Source organism: Rhinopithecus bieti, unplaced genomic scaffold, assembly GCF_001698545.2.
Source record: "Rhinopithecus bieti isolate Rb0 unplaced genomic scaffold, ASM169854v2 scaffold_11655, whole genome shotgun sequence".
Taxonomy (NCBI): domain Eukaryota; kingdom Metazoa; phylum Chordata; class Mammalia; order Primates; family Cercopithecidae; genus Rhinopithecus; species Rhinopithecus bieti.
The window spans coordinates 182,670-203,691 of record NW_016806861.1 but is presented as its reverse complement, the minus strand read 5'-3'; the positions used below and the strand labels follow the sequence as shown (position 1 = coordinate 203,691).

At 37.8% G+C, this 21,022-nt stretch overlaps 1 protein-coding gene across 1 annotated transcript in view; it reads left to right on the top strand.

Annotated features, from left to right (window-relative positions):
• The window catches only part of SPEF2 (sperm flagellar and cilia associated 2), a 198,216-nt gene that overhangs the window by 81,431 nt on the left and 95,763 nt on the right, over window positions 1-21,022 (top strand). The window contains exons 11-19 of the mRNA XM_017878302.1: window positions 138-357; window positions 1,560-1,714; window positions 3,320-3,395; window positions 4,757-4,818; window positions 6,718-6,821; window positions 9,527-9,783; window positions 13,570-13,678; window positions 14,667-14,824; window positions 18,568-18,738. Coding sequence (XP_017733791.1) covers window positions 138-357; window positions 1,560-1,714; window positions 3,320-3,395; window positions 4,757-4,818; window positions 6,718-6,821; window positions 9,527-9,783; window positions 13,570-13,678; window positions 14,667-14,824; window positions 18,568-18,738 — 1,312 coding nt within the window. The remainder of the gene's footprint in view (window positions 1-137; window positions 358-1,559; window positions 1,715-3,319; window positions 3,396-4,756; window positions 4,819-6,717; window positions 6,822-9,526; window positions 9,784-13,569; window positions 13,679-14,666; window positions 14,825-18,567; window positions 18,739-21,022) is intronic.

Here is a 21,022-nt window from a genome sequence, read left to right as displayed (position 1 = left end):
AAAAAAAAAAAAAAAAAAAAAGTGTTGATTGGCTTTTGTTGGCTATGATTTGGATTTACTTTTAACTTTTAAATATTTCATATACCTGAATTCCACTTTTCAGAATATTTCTGTTTATTTGATCGTTATTTTTACAGAACATGGTTGGAGAGTGGGCCTTACCAGAAGAAATGGTTGACAATTTACCACCCTCCAACAATTGCATACTGGGCCATATTCTTCACAGGCTAGTTGAAAAATCTCTTCCTCCTCGAGCAGTATCAACAACACCTGAATTACCTTCATTTGCTATTAAAGGATGCTTACTGGGGAAAACATTAAGTGGAAAAACTACCATTTTAAGGTCTCTACAAAAAGGTAGAATTTTTTCTCCTGCTCTGCCTGCCATTAGGTCCTATTTACACTGACTGTAGCTGCAAATGTCTATGTCTATAAAAAACAACAAAAAATAATACAAGAAGCATTGCTGATATGTTGGGAAATCTCTATCATCAAAAATTTTATAATTTTCCAGGCTATTATTCAGCCATAAAAATGAGTGAAATGTTGATACATGCTACAACATGGACGATCCTTGACCACACTATGCTAAGTGAAAAAAGCCAGACACAAAAGGTCACATAATGTATGAACCCACTTGTATGAAATATCCAAAATAGGCAAATCCATAGAGAAAGAAGTCGAATTATTGGATGCGAGAGGCAGGGGTAGGGGAATGAGTGACAGCTCAATTGATTTGGGATTTCCTTTCAGGGTGATTAAAAATTTCGGGAACAAAATAATGGTGATGGTTGCACACATTGTGAATGTCTAAGTGTTACTGAAATGTATCCTTTAAATGATGGAAGTGCTTAACTTTATGTTATATGAATTTATCACAATTTTATCTATTTTATTTTTAGTTATTTATTTATTTTTTTGAGACGGATTTATTTTTTCATGCCACCACACCCGGCTAATTTTTGTATTTTTAGTAGAGACGGGGTTTCACCATGTTGGCCAGGATGGTCTCAATCTCCTCATCTCATGATCCACCCACCTCGGCCCCCCAAAATGCTGGGATTACAAACATGAGCCACCACGCCAGGCCTTATCACATTTTTTTACAAAGAAGCTTGATCCGCCTGGATGCGGTGGCCCATGCTTGTAATCCCTGCACTTTGGGAGGCCGAGATGGGTGGATCATCTGAGGTCAAGAGTTTGAGACCAACCTGTCCAACATGGTGAAACCCATCTCTACTAAAAATACAAAATTTAGCCAGGTGTGGTGGCGTGCACCTGTAATCCCAGCTACTCAGGAGGCTGAGGCAGTAGAATTGCTTGAACCCGGGAGACGGAGATTGCAGTGAGCTGATATAATGCCACTGCACTCCAGCCTGGGCCACAGAGCAAGACTCTGTCTCAAACAAAACAAAGCAAACCAAACAAAAAATAAGCTTGATCCAAAAGATAGTTCTAGAGGGCCTGAAAGACAGTGTTATAGGGCAAAACCAGCACATAAAGACAATTGCCATTTCCCAAATGAAAAGCTATTTATAAGATTATATTTTGTACTTTAGACTTTCCTATGCGGATACTTTCTATTGACACTCTTGTCCAAGAAGCTATCCAAGCATTTCATGACAATGAAAAAGTCAGTGAGTTTCTACCAATTCAGAAAAAAGATGAAGAAGGTGCTCTACCACTTCTGCAAGAGGAGATTAAAGAAAGCCAGGCAAGTGTGATTCTAGTTTTCTCTTCTGTGCCTAGCACATTAGAAATTTGGAGCTGGATGGAATTTAAAAGGTCTTCTAGACCAGGTAAAATTTTAGGTTCTGCAAAATCTAGAGAATAAATATTTAAGTTAAATATTTAGGAAAATTTTTAGGCCAAGAGGTAAAATCGAGGCTATTATGTGGGTACTTGTATAACAAGAGAGAAAACTCCTGCTTCCCACCAGTTTGTCTGGGTGGACCGTCTTGTGTGATAGGCCCCCTCTGGGTCTAGTAGCCGTCAGCTGGAGCCGTTCTCCTGATGAAAGAGCCACTAGCTGGTAAGTGGGGGTGGGTGAAGTGATTGAATTGTGGAGGTTGGGAGGGTGGCATATAATTCTTTTGCGGGAACTGAAGAAGTCACCAACTCCTGCACGGAGATCCTCCCACCCAGCTTCTGGCAGTTGCCAATATCAAAGTCCCCACTGTATAGTCAGAGACCAATGCTGGCCCTGGGCAGTGGTTGAGGCAGATGTAGAATCCCAGCAGGTACAGAGGTAGAGAAGGACTCCAGTCTCTGTCTCCAGTCTCACAGTGGTCACCTGCTGAAGTAGAATCCCAGCAGGTACAGAGGTAGAGGAGGACTCCAGTCTCTGTCTCCAGTCTCACCGTGCTCAACTGCTGAAGTGGTGTTCAGAAACTTTATGAAAACTGTCGGCAGGCCTTTGTGGTCTATGAGCTGTAGTATGCTGACACCTGATCTATATTAGTAGATCTCAGTTGGGGGATGGCTCTCTGAAATGTTTACCTGCATCATATTCCCATCAATATTGTATCTCATTTCATTATTGCATAATGATTCCTGGGGTGGAGGGGTGAATAGGAAAATGTAGCCCCACCTTCAGAATCCTTGATGTAGTCCAGCTCCCTCATTCTACAGAGCAGACAGTAAAGACCCTAAGCATGAATTGGTTTGCTTGGAGTCAGAAGGCTTGTCAATGGCTTCTCTATGATTAAGGTTCCAGATCGTAAGTCCACTACTCTTTCCTCTCTCTACCTTATACTGCCTCTGCAACTGAATGAATTAGCTGATAATCTGATCCAGATCATTTGCATAGCCTGAAATAATAAATGTCATTTAACAATTAATTTTGAAAATAACTGGGAGAAGTTTTCTTCATGGTGGACTATCTCTTCTTCCATGTTGTAATATCTTTATATTTTAATCAATAAAGTAATAGATAATGTACATTTTTTTAAAATTACCCTATGGCTATGACTGACATCTCTAGGATTGTTCAAGATGGTTTTCCGTAAATTCTACCCTTTCCTCAGGTTCCACTATCTTTTCAAAATAGTAATTGGCATATTTTACATAGTAATTGAAGATCATTCAAAAGACAGATTACATCACAGGTTACTGTGTATTTCTATAAGTGCAATTATCCAATCTTGTTTGTTTCTGGAAATAAGAATTTAGGACTGAAACTTCAATCTCCTTTAAAATCATTAATGTTATAGATAAAAAGTATTTGTTCTCAAACCTTTACTTACAGATATAAAATTAGGAGAATAATTAAAATACAGCAATGGTAAAATCCCTCCTTGTGTTTGTTTTCTCTCCAAAGGATCCACAAAATGTATTTTCAGCTGGTCCAGTTTCAAATGAAGTATTACCAGAAACAGAAGGTGAAACGATACTTAGTAAGATACCAAAACAAATCATCTATTATTTACATTAGAGAGAGAAACAATGAGAACACATATATGTGAGCACAAACATGCTTTCAAGGAAATAAACAGGAACCAAAGGGAGTTTTATATAGTTGTCTACATATGGCCATTTGACAGAGGGAGCAAGATCTTTCCTACAACTGGGGATGAGATGAAAATTACAAGAAAATCTTTTGAATTGCCTTCAAATAGTTAATTAGTTTTGCTGCTATTATGAAAGAAGCCAGGATAAATCATCCTCATTCTTCCTGTCTGTGCAAGGGGACAGACAGTCTTTTCTTGTTCTCACCTGTGTGTAAGACTGTGTGTATGAGTACAATTGGGGCTTTCTACGAATGTGCTCCTGTTTTGTTTATTGTATTGCAGAAGGCTGTAGGGGCTGGTCTTTTTAACCTATATGCACAGTGGTTCCTAAGTTTATTCTCAGCCTTGGGCACTGCCAATACAACTAAGTTTCCCAAACATAACAAAAAGTTATCTTCCTTGGGATCTGGGCTGCAGTCCTTCAGATCCTTTGTAGAACCATTGAAGGAAAACAATTTTAACTATTAAATATTTTTTCCTGTATGTGCTAGTGAAGGCTTTGCCACATTAAATAGCTTCCTCATATTCTAGCATGAAGCGAGCTCCTCCTGTGCTATCATTATTATTGCCATTACCATTGAACAATGTCCAGGTTTACTATGAGCATACAACACTCCAGAGAGGTTGGACTTTCCTTTCTTAAGAGGATGCTATCTGTCCCTTATTCCTGTTATCTGTTTCTTAAGAGATAATTTTAGTTGATTTTTTTAAACTATTATAAATATTTTATTACATATTTTATTATACATTAGTCTAAGTAATTATAAACATACTCTTAAAACTTCTCTTTTTTTCATAGAATTTAAGTTAAAACACCTCTGACTTCTAGAGTCATCTGCTTTTAAGATGTTTATCTGTAACTTGGTAATCCAGGAAAATAAAAGTGTAAAAAAATAATATTTTAACATTTTTTTGAAAAACTTGACTGTCTTCTGAAAAGCAACCCCGACTGTGTTAAAGTATTCCTAATGATATTTTATGAGCTCAGATCATGCAGGAAGGGAGGGAGGAAGGGAGGGAGATAGGGAGGGATGGGAGCCACCAAGACACATTGTGGCCAGGATCTTAATGGTGTGAGTGAAGGTAAAAGCTATGCTGTGGTGATTCTATTACTTCCTTCCTCTGAGTATCTCAGGCATAGCTGGATCTGATAACCCTTATGTCCAAAACCATAGATGGTCAAATACTGCTGTGGTTGTTAGGTGTAAATACCAGAAATTTGTTTTTACCACTTTTCCTATTGCTAGGTGCTAATGCTGATAAAACACCAAAAGCTGAAGAAGTCAAAGCCAGTGATAGTTTCTTAAAAGTAAGTATTATGATCTAATTTTAGCTACTAGCATATTAAAACATGTCATGATTAATGGCATTTTGGAGTGTCTTCAAATGCAATGAAATGGCAATGTGCTCTTCTTTGGTTTCAAAGTAAATTTGATGGTATAATATTAGGTCATCTGACTTTACTTAGCATTCTTTGTATTCTCAATATTCATATTGAAAGCATTGGAAATTACTCTTCATTTTTGCCAGGGTAATAAATATGTGCTTTTAAAAATTTTAGCCTGAGGCCAAATTCATTTCATCTTTACCATTTAATTTATAACTTTTATTTCACTCATATCCTCTTTACCTTTAAATATTTTTTCCAGAGTTTATCTTTACTCTTGTTGGTGACTCTACAGAATTTTTTTTATTAATTCCTGAAAAAATGTTTACAACAGTTCACTCACAATTTCTGCTAATGGAAACTAATCGGTCATCAAATAAAATGACCAGATTAAACCAAGTGAAATTTTATTGTTTGTATTACATTTGATTTTTTTATTATGCATCTCATCATGAAAAACAGTCTTATAATATTTTATGTTTCAAAACTGCTTAAAGATAGAAAAAGTTTTGGAAGGATATACACCAAACTGTAAACAAGATGTGCAATGGGAGAGAAATGGGTTCAGAAAAGCAGAAAAGGAGACTTACAATTTTACTCTGTGAATTTGAAATATGAACTAGCAGAAAGGATAAGTATGTTTTATATTTACCTTTATTGATTTTAAAATCTCACAAATTCCATATTCAATTCAATTCAAAGAGCATATGTTGTTTTATATAGTGTTTTAATAACTTGGATATATCAGTGAATACAAAAGACAGGATTCCCTGCCCTTGTGGTGTTTATGTCTCTCTAATGGAGAGAGACGTAATAAACTATGAACATAGAGATAAATATGATATTGAAAATGATGATGAGTGTCATGAAAAAAGGAAACATGGAGTAGAGCAAGGGGAGCAGGAGCACAGGCCAAGGGCAGTGAAAGAGGCACAGTTGGTCACTTTATGACATCGGGCAGGCCTCCTTGGGAAAGGGAGCCTTAAGCAGATTCAAAGAGGTGAGAGAACCAGCCCACTGGATCGGGGGAAGTGTTCTAGGCTGTGAGAATAGTGAGGAAGGAAAGTGCCTGGCCAGCTGGGCCAGAGAGTATTTAGTAAGGGATGAGGTTAGAGACATGGGTGAGAAAGGAAAAGAATCAGGTCAGTCAGGGCCTCAGGCAATAATTAGGACATTTGGAGTAAAAGGGAGAATTTTAACAGGGCTTGGAATAGAGCCATACCATTTGATATAACATTCTCACTCTGGCGGCTGAGCTAAGAATAGACTCTAAGTAAGTTCCTGTTTCAGTGATATTGAGTAGCTTGTATTGGACTAACCTACAAATAACAAGTATAAACACTAGGCAAAATAGAAAAGATAATTATTTGAGGGCTAAAAGAAGACAGCAAACAAGCAAGCAGCAAACAACAGGCAGAAAATCTGTGGAATTTGACCATGGAAAGATGAGAACTTCACTGGGCAAGGGCCATATTTATATGGGTTTTCCCCAGAGGGCATGCCCCTGTCTGCATGGCATGAGTGGCTAGAGCCCAAGCAGAGAGCTCAATCTTTCTGATTTAAGGTATTAGAGAATTAAGTTTGGGGATGCAAGAGCAGCTGCAATTGAAGAGTACAATCTTGGAAGGGAGGGAGCCTCGAAGGAAGAGCCTCAAATTCTGTGCACACATTTTCCTGAAATGCTTCCCTGACTCCCCAACTGTGCCACATGATCAGTGTCGTCATCAGAGAGCATGGTCATTTAATTGACTTTTCCTCCAAACATTTGGAATTTGACTTTTAAATTAGCCATCTTCTGTCATTTCTTGTTTATTTTCCCAGCTCACTACGCGTGCTCAACTTGGTGCACAATCAGAACAGTTGCTGAAGAAAGGAAAGAGCATTCCTGATGTGCTGCTTGTTGACATCATGGTAAATGCTATTAAGTATGTATTGCATTTTTCTTCCTCTTATCTATTTAATATATTCTTTATCACACAAAGATGTATCCAGAATAATACGGAAATTGTTTTGTTTTAATATCTCATAAGTTTCACTCATCTGTATAAGAAAATATATAGCAATGAAAAGATAGATATATTTTGTGATTTACATGCCTATATTCCACTTCTTCTCCCATACCAAGCTTGACTTCTTTTACCCAGATATGAATAAAGTCAGATTCTATTACCTGTAGGGAGTTCAAGGAGAAATTGAGTAATTGGAAAAGCCAAGGGAAACACTCAATTGTGTGGTCACAGACCACAGGGAAAAAAGAAGCCATAGAGACTTGGCTGATGAATGTAATAAAGAGAGAAGGCCAAGTAGGCTGGATAAAACTGTCAAAAAGCCCCCTGAGAAAGAGCTGCGGACAACTTGGAGTAGGTGAGGAAGCAGAATTGAGTAGTGAGATGTGGAATGTGGAACCAGTGAGACCAAGAGAGATGAGGAAGGAGGGCTGAGAGTTCTACTCTGCATCTGGAATGGACTTCCCTTAGTGTTTTCTTAAAAGATGACATTAAAGATATAAGTTGCTTCTCAATGATGATGTGTCTAGAAATCAGATCACAGGGGTGCCCAGAGCTAGGAGGGACCTCACTCTAATAGTTGTAACATTTCTCAGAAGTGATGTAAAGCATGTTTCAGCCATAGGATTCTTTGCTCCTGCTCCAAAGAATAATGTATATGAAAAGCATCAGATATAAAGCAGTTCTTCACTTTAGTTTCAGTGGAACTGAAACCTCCACACCCCATCGTCAGAATTCCATTACCCTCCTTCCACTACCACTATCCTCATTGCCCCTAAGGCTCCTCCAGATGACAGTCATCAGTGTGAAATCTTTGATCCAGTCTAAATCTATCATTTTTCTATAAGGAAAGGGAGGCACATGACAGTTCAGTGAGATACTCCAGTTACACATCTGGCTAGTGGTGTAGCCCCAGCCAAAGTCCAGGTCTCCTGACTCCCCATCATCTCATGTCCTCACACTACGGCTGAACAAGGGTGGCCCTCACCTCCCACTTCCTCTGAAGTGGCTCCTGTGACTGTGGGTGGAGGAAGGAACTCAAGGAAATTCTCTTTCCCATCTTAGGCCAATGAATCAACAAATTTGTTCTATGCAGAATGCTTCACCAAGCTCTAGACAAGTTATAAAACCAAACTGAAGTCTTTTCCTGCTCTTAATAACCTAATGAGAGAAATATAGACAGTGACATGAAGATAGCTTGACACTATGGAAGGATGGTTAGATTTGGGTGATTTTTAGTTTCATGACTTTGCACAAGTAATGAAATCTCCTTTAACTTCTGTTTTCCCCCTCCTTCCTTGCTACATTATTGGAAGGATCATATGCAGGCTCCAAAGTACACTCAGAAACCTTTAGAAAGGGAATTCCATTGTTTAATATGAGTTTCAACAGAAATAAATGAAATTATACGTTTGAATCCAAAGGCCAAAAACACAATTTTGCATAATTTAAGGGCTTAGAAGAACACAGTCTAAGTTTATGCCTTTCTCACCTTGTTTTCCAGCTGCAAATGAAAACAATAATTATTCAACACCCATTCTCTAAAGAGGACACTGTGCTGAGTGCAAAACCCCAATTGCACTTCAGCATCCTATAATCTAACTGAGATTTTAAAAGACTCACTTGAATTTGTGTTAAGCAGAGAAATATAACCACTTGCATGGCAAAGTGAAAGTCAGAGAAACTGAGATCAGGATACTATGACTCTACACAGGCTTGGGTGGGATAGGAAGAGCTCTCCAGGTTGGCAGTACAAGTGTCCAGTATGTGCTAAGCTCTGTGCCGAGTTTTTAAAATGCATCATTTCAGTTCATCCTCACAACAGCCTTATGAAGTATGTTATGTTACTCCATTGTGTAAATTAGGAAACTGAGGTGCAAAGGAGGAACAGTCTATGAACACAATATAGAAAATGCAATTCATACTCACATAACATTGAGGAGATGAGTTTATTTGAGGTAAATGGTGCAAAATTGTAAGGGATAACAAGTTATAGAGAGATAAGGTGTTGATATGGTTTGACTGTATCCCCATCCAAATCTCATCTTGAATTGTAGCTCCCGTAATTCCCACGTGTTGTGGGAGGGACCTGGTGGGAGATGACTGAATCATGGGGGCAGGTCTTTCCCATGCTGTTCTCGTGATAGTGAATGAGTCTCACAAGATCTGATGGTTTTAAAAACGGGAGTTTCTTGGCACAAGCTCTCAATTTGCCTGCTGCCATCCATGTGACTTGCTCCTCTTTGCCCCCTGCCATGATTGTGAGGCCTCCCCAGCCTTGTGCAACTGTTAGTCCAATTAAACCTCTTTCTTTGTAAATTGCCCAGTCTTGGGTACGTCTTTATCAGCAGCATAACAAGGGACTAATACAGGTGTGGTCAGTTAATTTTAATGTGTTAAAACTTCTGGAATAGATTTGGAGGGCAGCAAGTATTCACAAAAGTATTTTAAGCAAGGGAGTGATTGTGGCACATTAGTAAACCTAATCTTTTAGCTATAAAGTAATGAAATTCATGCAGTAGGAAGTTATTGTGGAACTGAAAGAAAAAGGAAAGATTTATCATATTATTTCCAAAGTATTTGTGTCTAACAAAATATTCATGAGTTGTCCTGTTTCAATTTAGCGAGATACCTGTGAATCAGCACTGGATCCTAGATGGTTTTCCAATGACTTTAAACCAAGCACAGCTTCTGGAAGAAGCTCTTACAGGCTACAATAGAAACCTCACAGAACTGGAGAGAAAAAAAGCACAAAAATCCACATTGGCTATTGATCCTGCGACTTCCAAAGAAGTACCTCTTCCCTCTCCTGCATTTGATTTTGTCATATTATTAGACATTTCAGATACTTCCTCAATGAGTCGCATGAAGGATATAATAGGTAAGCTGGACACCTTTTTTGATGCTCTTTTACAATGAAAACTTTATTTGTTCTTTGAATCAGTGAATACTCCCATTTACAATTATAAGTGAGTACAAAATAATCCACTTCAGCCTATCAGAGAATTATCTAGCTGAGCACAGTTGCCTCTTGCTTTGACTGTTAGCATCCAGCACTGTGGACAAAGCCTGGAACTAGTGGATTACAGTCCAACTGTAGCATCTCACTGAACCTTTCCATCAACTTGGGAGTTCCCCTGGCATAGGGGTGTTTTTTTGAGACGTGCGCATATGGAGGAGTGCTTTGTGGCTGTCTAGCATGTTTTGGTGGGTCACCCTCCTGAGGGTCATAAACCACATCTGTGCTGTAAGAAAGGATCTGATAACATCCTTTTCTTGGACTGGGTATTAACTCTGAAGATCAAGTATCAGTCAGCTGAAGACTTCACATGATGAGGTTAAATCTTCTTGCAAAAATTCATAATTTAACTATTTTTCAACGTTGAAAAAATCCTTTATTCCACAAATTATATACTTATGGGTAAAAGCACTTCTTGAACCTTGGCTTTCTTACATATGACGTATCTGACCTTGAGAAAGTTACTTTATTATTCTAAGCCTTGGTGTCACAACCTATATGATAAAATGGCTCGTTGTTTTGTTGTGGGTATTAAATGAGATCAGAGTTACATGTTTAGAACAGAATCTGGCACATGATAATAAGCATGTGGTAAATACATCAGGGAAAAATGATGGAAGACTTTGAAATCGACAAATGATTACCTGCACATCATTTTACTGGAAGGCTGACTGTTGCCTCTTGGGGCCTTGGGGATGCCTGATTCTATAAGGGTCTGTGTTTTTCATTGGTTTTGACTCAACTCTTCTATAACATTATAAATAGTAGGAAATTGATAGTAATGCAAATGATTCTTTTTCTTAGAAATGAAAGTAAATTTTGTCCAGCTGAGACAATTTCCACACTGTAAAAAAGATGATTTGAAATACTTGAGCCCAAGAGTTTGAGATCAGCCTAGGCAACATGGCAAGGCCCTGTCTCTACAAAAAATAAAAATATTAGCCCAACTTGGTGACACATGTCTCTGATCCTAGCTACATGGGAGGCTGAGGTGGGAGGATCACTTGAGCCCAGGAATTCAACGCTGCAATGAGGTATGATCACACCACTGCACTTCAACCTGGGTAACAGTGAGACCCTGTCTCCAAAAAAATCATATTGCTCTATACATAATAACCAGAATTTACTGGGGAGAGCAAAGGAATAAGTGTTTAGAAGCAGCAGCTAATGGTGAAGAAGAAAGCCTGGGACATCAGTGTCTCATAAGCCAAAGGAGGACAAAGCTTCAAGGCAAATGTGTCATGTAATCCCCCTTCCAGACCAACAGGAGTCTAGGCTGAGTGGGAGCCTAGCCACTAGGGTCGGGTGCAGCATGGGGTTCGGGGTCTATGGAGAAACCTGAAGAACATCATCACAGAGAAACATGCTACATCCAAAGCAATGTGGGCTACAAAGTCCTGCCAGGGCTGGGCTGAGGTAAATGATCCAGACTCAAAGCCAATGGGCAGGAGACTGGGGGACATAAGGACGGGGAATGGCCATTGTGAGAGTAAAAGTCTACATCGGCATGGAAGAAGAGGTGGCTGCCTCCGCTGTTTAGCCATTGGTCAACCTGAGACAGAACAGTAATGTTCAACCTCTGGTGACAGTAGAAACAGATTTTGAGTTCAGGGCATCAAATACTGACCCTTTGTGGCTAATGGTGACTGAAAAAGAACAGGAAAGGGCTTCTGGGACTGATAATGTTTGTATATCTGGGTGCTGACTGTCTTTGGTTCATTAATTCATGGAGATGAATATTAGTATATGCATTTTTTGGCAAGTATAATGCAACAAAGACTATAAAAATTAAAAAGAAGTCCAGAACCTGGAGTCGTATTGCCTGGAATCAAATCCCTTCTCTACTATTTATGAACGGTGCAATTTGGAGCCAATTATAGAATCTCAATCCCACTTACAAGTTTTTGTTGAGTATTAAATGACATAATATATGTAACAGCTTTTAAGAATTATACACTAAATTTTACCTATAAATATTATAAACAAGTCAAAATAAGGACTGAAATGTGTCCTTTGGCATTTTTGGTGACTGGTATGCGAGCCATTTCATGGAGGGCAGGAGAGAGAAGGAACGATTGCAGTTTGTTGAGGTGTGAGTGGGAGGTACGGAGATGGAGAGTGAGTGGAGATAACTCCCAAGAAGTTTATCTCTGAAAGAAAAAAAAAGAGCCATGGCCACAGGATATTTGTTACTTTTTTAGGTTTTTTATTTCTCTCTTTATTTATTTTAGAAAAGGGTCCATATATATATATGAAAGAGCTCAACTGATTTTTTTAGCTAGGGAATTAGTGAGAATAAAGGTTGTGTATTTTTATTCAAAGATGCCTACCAGCATAAGCCTTAAAAAATAAAAAAGATATCATTTAAGACTGGTACAGCAGAAGGACACAGAAATTGGAGTTATTAAGAGGCAGGGAGAACTTGAAGTGTTCATTCATGCAGTTTAGGTTTGCTAGAAAGCATAAAGTGAAGTTAGGATAATGCTGATAAATTTGGGAAAAAAGGAGGTAGGAATGTAGGAACTGGATGCTAGTGAAGAGATTCATCAACAATACCAGAGCTGGAAAGTTTGTGGTAGGAGTATAGGTCTTTAAGATTGCAAAGATGGAGCCATTCAGGGTGATCACAAAATTCAGTGGCCATGGTACAGAGTACCACGAGTGAAGGGAAGGGGAAGGAGCACTGCCTGGGGCTGGGGGGTTGGGAGGTTGGACAGAGAAGAATGCTAATCCATGCACTGAAGTCCTGACAGCCGCGAGGTAGCGACCATGAGATGGTGCATGGGCATCTCCCAAGAAGAGCACTTCCACAGTTTTCTTCAGTCACCTGTTCCAATGTGATCCTTGGGTTTTATTAATCATTTTAAAGCATCGTTCTGCATTCTAAATTCATTTCACCTTGTTCTGTTATGAATGGAGATGAAGAACAACCGATTACTATATCCTGTGAGGGTTCTTCATTTGCTTGAACTCTATTAATTCACGATTCAATGTTCTCTTATATTGAGTAATTCTAATTTCTTTTTATCTAGTTCAGGCTTTCTTTCCTCTTTATGATTTTTTATTTATTCTAAATTGGTGAGTATTCTGGACTTTGTATCATTAATCCAGAATAGGACTCAATCAGAGCTGTTGAGATTGGTTTTTTTGTTTGTTTGGTTTTGGTCTCTTTGAGTCTATTCCTTTATGTCTATTCTGCAGGGAGATCATAAAGTCTAGAAAGAAACAGAATAATTTTATTATATTGCAATATAATATCAAGAAATAATTTTTATGTTGACGTTCCAGCCACCTTGTTCTTTCTTCTTAATTTTTACATCACCATGTTAATTTTTCCAATTCTTTTCAAGTTAGTTATTCATGATGACCCATCATTTTTCATTCTCGTCTATCATAGACAATCCTGAGATCCTTACACTGAAACTACAGCTTCTCTTTAATGTTTTACTTATTTTCCCCAATTTCCAAGAAAACAATCGAATTCTTATCTCAAAACTATACTCTTTCAAATCTTTTAAAATATTTTTAAGTAACACTGTACCAAATACAGGACCCTATCTTGTTTGGCATCTTTCATCAGTATATTTTAGCAGTAAGTAGCAACTTTGGTTTTGAAAATTATCTAATTAAATAAATTTTATACCATAGCTGAAGAATTGTCCTATAAAACTGCTCACGAAGACATCAGTCAACATGTAGCTGCTGAAAATCAAGATAAGGGTGGAGACCAAAATTTAAGAGACCAGATACAACATAGGTTAGTTTTTAACTAAATGCTCTGCTTCTTGTTTCATGCTTTTAGAATAGGTTGACAACTACTTTGGAATCATCAGATCTAGAAGAATATCTATGTCTTAGCATTCAGTCTTTAACAGGCTAAAGAAAACTAAGTAGTTTTGATAATTAGTGAAATATTTATGTGCTAGCTTTCATATTTAGAGCGCAAGTCATTATAGTCTGAAAAAAGAAGAATTAAATCAGGCAATACTTCCCTTTATGGTTACATGAACTTATAAGTTAATTATATGGAATCCTGATTCAGCACACTTTAAGGAAATGCTGGTGACAATGATGGAACTTCAAAAAGGTAGGCATCGGACTGTAAACTACTTCTAATTTTGCTAAAATAAAATTATTCTTTTGGTTGTGTGCAATTTGCCATTGGAAAGGGAATTTTAGACAAAATTAGACAATTTTATGAAACCCTGAAAAGTTTAACAATATGAAATGAACCAGGGAAGAGTAATTTGAGCTACATTAAGGCTGTCTGCTCTCCAGGAAGAAAAAAAAAAGTTTCAAGAATTATTCCAATAACACTTTTGAGTAAAGTATATAAGTCTAAACTAACTATACTACTCAAAGATCTCTTCAATTTCTATCTCTGAGAAAAAAATAGATGGCCTAGGTGAATCAGGCTGTAGCTACCATCCAAAGAGAGTTCAGAGTCATTCTACTACTAGCACAGATGATGTTTTCTTAGATTTTCACTTGGAGACCTGAACTTACACTAAAAGTTTTCCTGAATCAATGACATTTTCCTCTTTTACTCTCATACATCTCAAAACATATGTCTTGATGACATTAAGTAATTTCTTCTTTAATCTAAAATAAATAACATTGTTTCTTTTTCAGATGCAATTATATTGGCAGCCTCTTTTCATTATGCATGTCAGATAATTTATGCTTAATATCATTCTAATCTTTTGATCAGTATGAGATATTCATATCATATTTTGATTTTGCAGAATTATAGGCTTCTTGGACAACTGGCCTTTATTGAAGCAATGGTTTTCAGAGCCAGAAAATATTTTGATAAAAATCAATGCTGAAATAGATAAGGGATCTTTATGCGAAAAAGTAAAAGAAATTCTTACGACTGAAATAGTAAAAAAAAAGAATAAAGGTATTTACATTTGTTTATAGTTTTGAGTTTAGGCAACTAAAATGTGTGGTTTTAATGAGTTTGGGACGAAAGAAAGATGTGATTGAAAAGTTCGTTCTTATCTTTGGATTTATACTGTCTACAAGTGTGTTCTGCCTCTGTCTTTAGCTTTCTGTTGTATGTGTTTCTGAATAAAAGATTTTTCTCTCTTATTTTCATCAAAAAGAGACCATCGCTCTGAAAACATTGTTTTCATGTCAAAACAACAACAACAACAACAAAAAATCCAGCAGAGTTAAATTTAAGGATATGAATTTACATTTTATTCTCGGGATATATGCAATCGTTATTTGTTAATTAGATATTTTTAAGTAAAATTAATGAAAAGGGATATTGTAGATAAAGGTAAAGGCTTTACTTTGTTAGCTTTAGCATTATAAAGAAACCATGTGAATTCTTCTCTTAGGATGGACACACTAAGCCATTTTTTCTCAAATCCACCTATTTTGTTACAAGTTTATTTATTATTAAATTGATTATTAATTATATATTAACTTGCTTTCATGTTTTATCTTATGCAAATAAAACTACACAGATCTCCTTTCTCCTTCATTCAACCAATGATAATTGCCCACTAACTTTTTGTATTATTATTGAAGCTTTTTATTGAAAGAGATTTTAACTTCAGTCCAATGTCATATTTCCTCTGGGATTTTACCTTGGAGACATGATTTGAAAAATAAATGTTTCCTTTTTGTTTATCAATTATCCCAAATTATATTGGCAACTACAGTTTCTTGGTATAATAAAAAATGGTCAAAGTTAATAGTGTGAAAACGATTCTAAAGTTGCCTTGATAGTGTACTGTCTCCTGTCACTAAATTTATAACCTAACTACCATAATGTACCAGTTAATTAACATTAAAATAGCCCATAGACATAAACCACAATCACCATGAATATCCAGGAGCTCACACTTAGAAAGACAAGCTCCTACATCTAAATGCCTGCTCCAAAAACTACCAGCATGAACCTTTCAAAGAGAAAAACAATCATATAGTATTTTAAGAGGCTTAACATGTCATTTGGCAGAATAGCAATCTTACAGAGTCTTGGTTGGGAAGCAGAAACAAACCAATTCTAACCCATAAAGGCTTGAAGTTACGGGTTAGAATCAGTTTGTTTTTGCCAACTATTAGACTCAACTTCAACATTTTCCTAAAGAGTTTGCATTCTAATAATCACTGACTACATTAATAGACTCAGTTATCACTTATTTAAGATTTATATTTCAAACAGGTAATTAACAGATGTTTAATCATTAAAACAATAAACATTAACCTAGCCCAGTGCTCTGCATTAAACATCCCAATTAAGTTAAAAAACTAAAAGAATGTGGTACTTCTATATTCTGATCACAATATACTCTTAAGTAGGAAAAAGCAGGTTACATATAAAATAGTCTCTTTTAAGGAAAGTGTACATATTTGTGTATTAAAATACGTATGCACGGAAGAGTCGGGCAGCATATATAATACTTGATGGTGGGGAAGGAGATGAGACTTAAAGAGACTTAACAGGCAATTCCCCTTTCTACTTGTCTTAATTCTTGGATGTTTAAAACAATAATGATGAATTACTTTAAAAATCAGAACTAAAACCCCTAATTTCCACTTCGAAAGAACATCTAATAGAATGAAACCTCCTGGCTTGCTGAATTGAAAAGAGTAATCCAAGGGTGAAGTGAGCACATGTAAAGAGAAATAGTCATGCAAGAACATAGGCATTCATCGCCAGTGGTACATTCAGTAGAGCTGTGGGCCCCTGCAGTGTGAAGGGATGGAAAGACTGGGCAGTCAGGGAAGCTGTGCCAGGAAAGGTGAAACTGCATCACGAAAGGCAAAGGGTCATCACAATTATGGGAGCCTGGAAAGACTCCAGTTGGCCATGCTCCATCCCTCCAGGCATCTGGGATAACCATCTCCTCTGACTGGGATACGCTTTCAGCAGAAATCCACGAGGCTCACTCCCTGGCTTGCTTCATGTCTTTGCTCAGATGTCACCTTATGGTTGGGCATACTCACCCTGGCACTCTGTCTAAAATGAAAGAAGCTGCCCACAACACTTTGGTCTCCCTTACTCTGTTCTATTTTTTTCCATAGCACTTATCACCATCTTAACTCTTGTATAAATTAACTTATTCATCATATTTATGGTTTGTTTCCTACCACTAGAATGTAAGCTTCATAAGGCCATTGATTTTTCTATTTTGTTTTACTATTGTATCTCCAGCAATCAGAACTATTGTTTGCAATATTATTATAATTGTTATCATTAGAAATAGTAGTTTTACTTTATTGTTGTAATCCTTCCTTTTCTTCAAGGCATAATTCAGGTTCAATAAATGGTTGTTGCAGGAATGAATGAATTGCTAAGGCTTAATTGAGGATGTATGTACTGTGCAGTATTCTAAGTGCTTTGTATTCACTTATTAAAGTTAGTGATACACATTTATTTCCCCTTCCATTTCCTCCTCACCCCACCTCTTGTATTACATTGCCCTTTACAGTCTTTTTATACTTGTTCATTTTCCTTTCCCACTGGACATTTTCAAACAATCTTTTATTTTTCTCTTCATCTTTATTAGCTACTTCCAGATTATCACTTTTACATTTGGCACCCACTTGCTAACCCTTTATATCAGCTCCGTACACACAAATACACATACATTACTCATCACCCCCATGCCAACCACCACCATCACCACTCCTACCATCACCACTACCACACCACCACCATCACCATCACTGTCACCACCACCATCACTACCACCATCCCCATCACAGCCATCACCACCTCTACCTCCACCATGATCACTTCTACCAGCACCTCCACCACCACTACCACCAGACCCATCACCACCTCTACCTCCATCACCATCACCACCATCATCACCTCTGTCTCCACTACCACTACCACCACCACCATCACTACCACCATCCCCACCACAGCCATCACCACCTCCACCACCATCACCACCACTACCAGCTCTACCTCCACGACCATCACCACCACTACCAGCTCTACCTCCACCACCATCACCACCATCATCACCTCTATCTCCACTACCACCATCACTACCACCATCCCCACCATAGCCATCACCACCTCCACTACCATCACCACCTCTACCTCCACCACCACTACCACCAGCACCATCACCACCTCTACCTCCACCACCACTACCACCAGCACCATCACCACCTCTACCTCCACCACCATCACCACCATCATCACCTCTATCTCCACTACCACTACCACCAACACCATTACCACCATCACTACCTCTACCTCTGCCACCATCACCACCATCATCACCATCATCACCACCACCACCCCCATCACCACCACCATCACTACCACCATCCCCACCACAGCCATCACCATTTCTACCTCCACCACAGTCAACACCACTGTTATTAATACCACAACCACCATCACCACTACACCATCATCACCACCACTACCCATCAACATTACCACCACTGCCATCAAGAGGCAAGGGCAACCATATTTCTGACAAGCGAGAGAAGACTTGAAATCTTAGCTTTAAGGACTAGAAGATTTAAGGGAAAGCCCGAAAGCATGAATTAGCTTTAAATACGTAAGAGTGTTTTGTATTAATTTAGATTTCTCTTAGTTCAAGTGAAACAGTAGATGTCTAGAGTCTCTAATGAAGGTCAATTCTTATCATCCTTTTGAAGTTGAGAAGAAATTAGAAGAAAAGGAAGCTGAGAAAAAAGCAGCAGCTTCCCTGGCTGAGCTTCCACTTCCTACACCTCCCGCTCCTCCTCCTGAACCAGAAAAAGAGAAGGAAATTCGTCTTCATCATGTGCCTTCAAAAACTCCTACTGCAAAAGGAAAACCTCAATCAGGTGATTGACAGAATGATTTATAATCCTGTTTTTCAGTTTCTTAATTTTACTCAGTAAAGAATTATAAATTACAGTCTATCTACATTCAGACTTTGGGCAACTTCAATCATATGAAACAAGGCTTCACACTCAGATGGAGGTGGAAAAGCCCTTGGAGTAGCTAAACGCATAGTTGTTACAAAGTCCAGCTTCTTCGCTGTGAGGATACACGTCTGTTTGCTGAACTACGGAGTTAGATTTATGTAACGAGTAAGAACATCTTAGTAAAATAAGAATGAGTATAGCTGGTTTTCCACCAGAATAGGGGAACAAATTAACAGCAACCAATAGAACTAGAATTTATATGTAATTGCAAATCTTCAGGACTATGTGATTATAAAAGTACAGAAACACGCTCCTGCCATCTCAGTAAACATATATTTATGGACATAGAAATAAAGAGCCTAGATAGAGAACATTTTTAGTTTAAGTTTCTTCTAGATCCTTAACTGCTAAGGACCATAAGTCTAGCATTAAGTGGTCAACAGTGAATATAATGACAAAAGTGAAGTGCTTAATTGTTTAATGCATGATATTGGTAGAGTGTCAGTATCTATTTGTGTGTGTGTATAAAACAAATGAGGCTTTGGTTTCTAGTTTCAGCTTTATAAATGGCTGACTGTGCAGTTACACCATGTCTACCTAAGTATCTTCGATACTGTGTCATGACCACATTTCTAAACTCCATAGTCTTTCTGCTTCACGGAGATTTGAGATAGGTCTGAATTTTTAAAATTAAACTTATTCATATTAAACAAAAAAATTTGAAGACTTTAGTAAGATATTATGGTATATTAAAGACCATTTCACTCCAGGAAATTAGAACTTAACTACAGGCAAAATACACAAACCCTAAAAAATGCTTTTATCATGTCAACAATAAAACACAAAGACATGAATTAAATATATACCCTGTTCCCACTATCTCATTGGGAAATTAAAAAAACAATTCAGAGGTCTGGAGGAAAATGGAAATATTTAAAATGCTTTTTAGAACTGGGGAAGACAGGCCGAGCGTGGTGGCTCATCCCCGTAATCCCAGCACTTTGGATCACCAGAGATCAGGAGTTGAAAACCCGCCTAGCCAACATGGCAAAACCCCATCTCTACCAAAAATACAAACATTAGCTGGGCGTGGTGGCAGGCGCCTGTAATCCCAGCTGCTTGGGAGGCTGAGGCAGGAGAATTGCTTGAACCTGGGAGGCAGATGTTGCAGTGAGCCGAGATGGCGCCACTGCACTCCAGCCTGAGGGATAGAGTGAAACTCTGCCTCCAGAAAAAAAAAAAAAAGAAAGAAAAAAAAGAAAAAGAACTGCGGAGACAGTTTTCACAGTGGGTCAGGTGAGCCTGGAATTATCTAATATGGTCCTTTAACCTATAGCTATGGCTCTGCAACTCTTGCTCCTCCTCAGCTTGCTCTAATCAAGAGTATCTATGTATTTGAGCCATTTCCTGAAACCTCTAGTCTCTAGTGCTTCTGATCAGGACCAGCTCAGTCTTTAAGTTTCTGAAGTTCGTTTGCTATTTTATAATTGTATTCTTGAATACTGTGCATTGAAGAAATAATAAATCTATTGTTGCTTTAAAGAGTGGTTGTACTTGTCTTTTTTTCCCCACCAAGGTCAGGGCTAGTGCCTGCTATTTAAGCATGTTTAGGAAGGTTAATCTCCAGAGTCCTAATTGCTGCCACCCGACCTCACTGTGATGGACATTGATGGGGCAGGAGAGCAGACAGCACTGCCCCTGCAGCTCAGGGAAGCTTGGTTAGGCAATTTGAGAGAGGAACATTTATCACAGGTTTTTAAAATTTTTTGTGTAAATAATTTACAAATTTTCCAAAATGGAACATTTTTAGAACTGAAAACCTGAGGCTTCTGAACATGCCCTACTCAAACATCTAATTACAATCTTCAGCAGAAGTTGAGATGAAAAGAGTAATTATTCACTAAAATCAAAACAAAATTTTTAAAAAGGGCTAGAGGAGGTGTAGTACATTGAATCCTAACAGTTATTTTGTTAAAAAAATTGTTCTATATTTTATTCAGTTCCATATTTTATATTTGCTTCCATTATACTTGGGATTAAATTTGAAAAACTCCATAGTTATGTTCCATTGAAGGATCTGTTGTCAAATGCAGTATCAATTGTCACTATTTAATTGAGAATTAGTTCTTAGTATGGCACAATAGAATAATACTACCTATACTTCTATTTAGGTTTTTGCTTCTTTCCCTCCCTCCCTCCC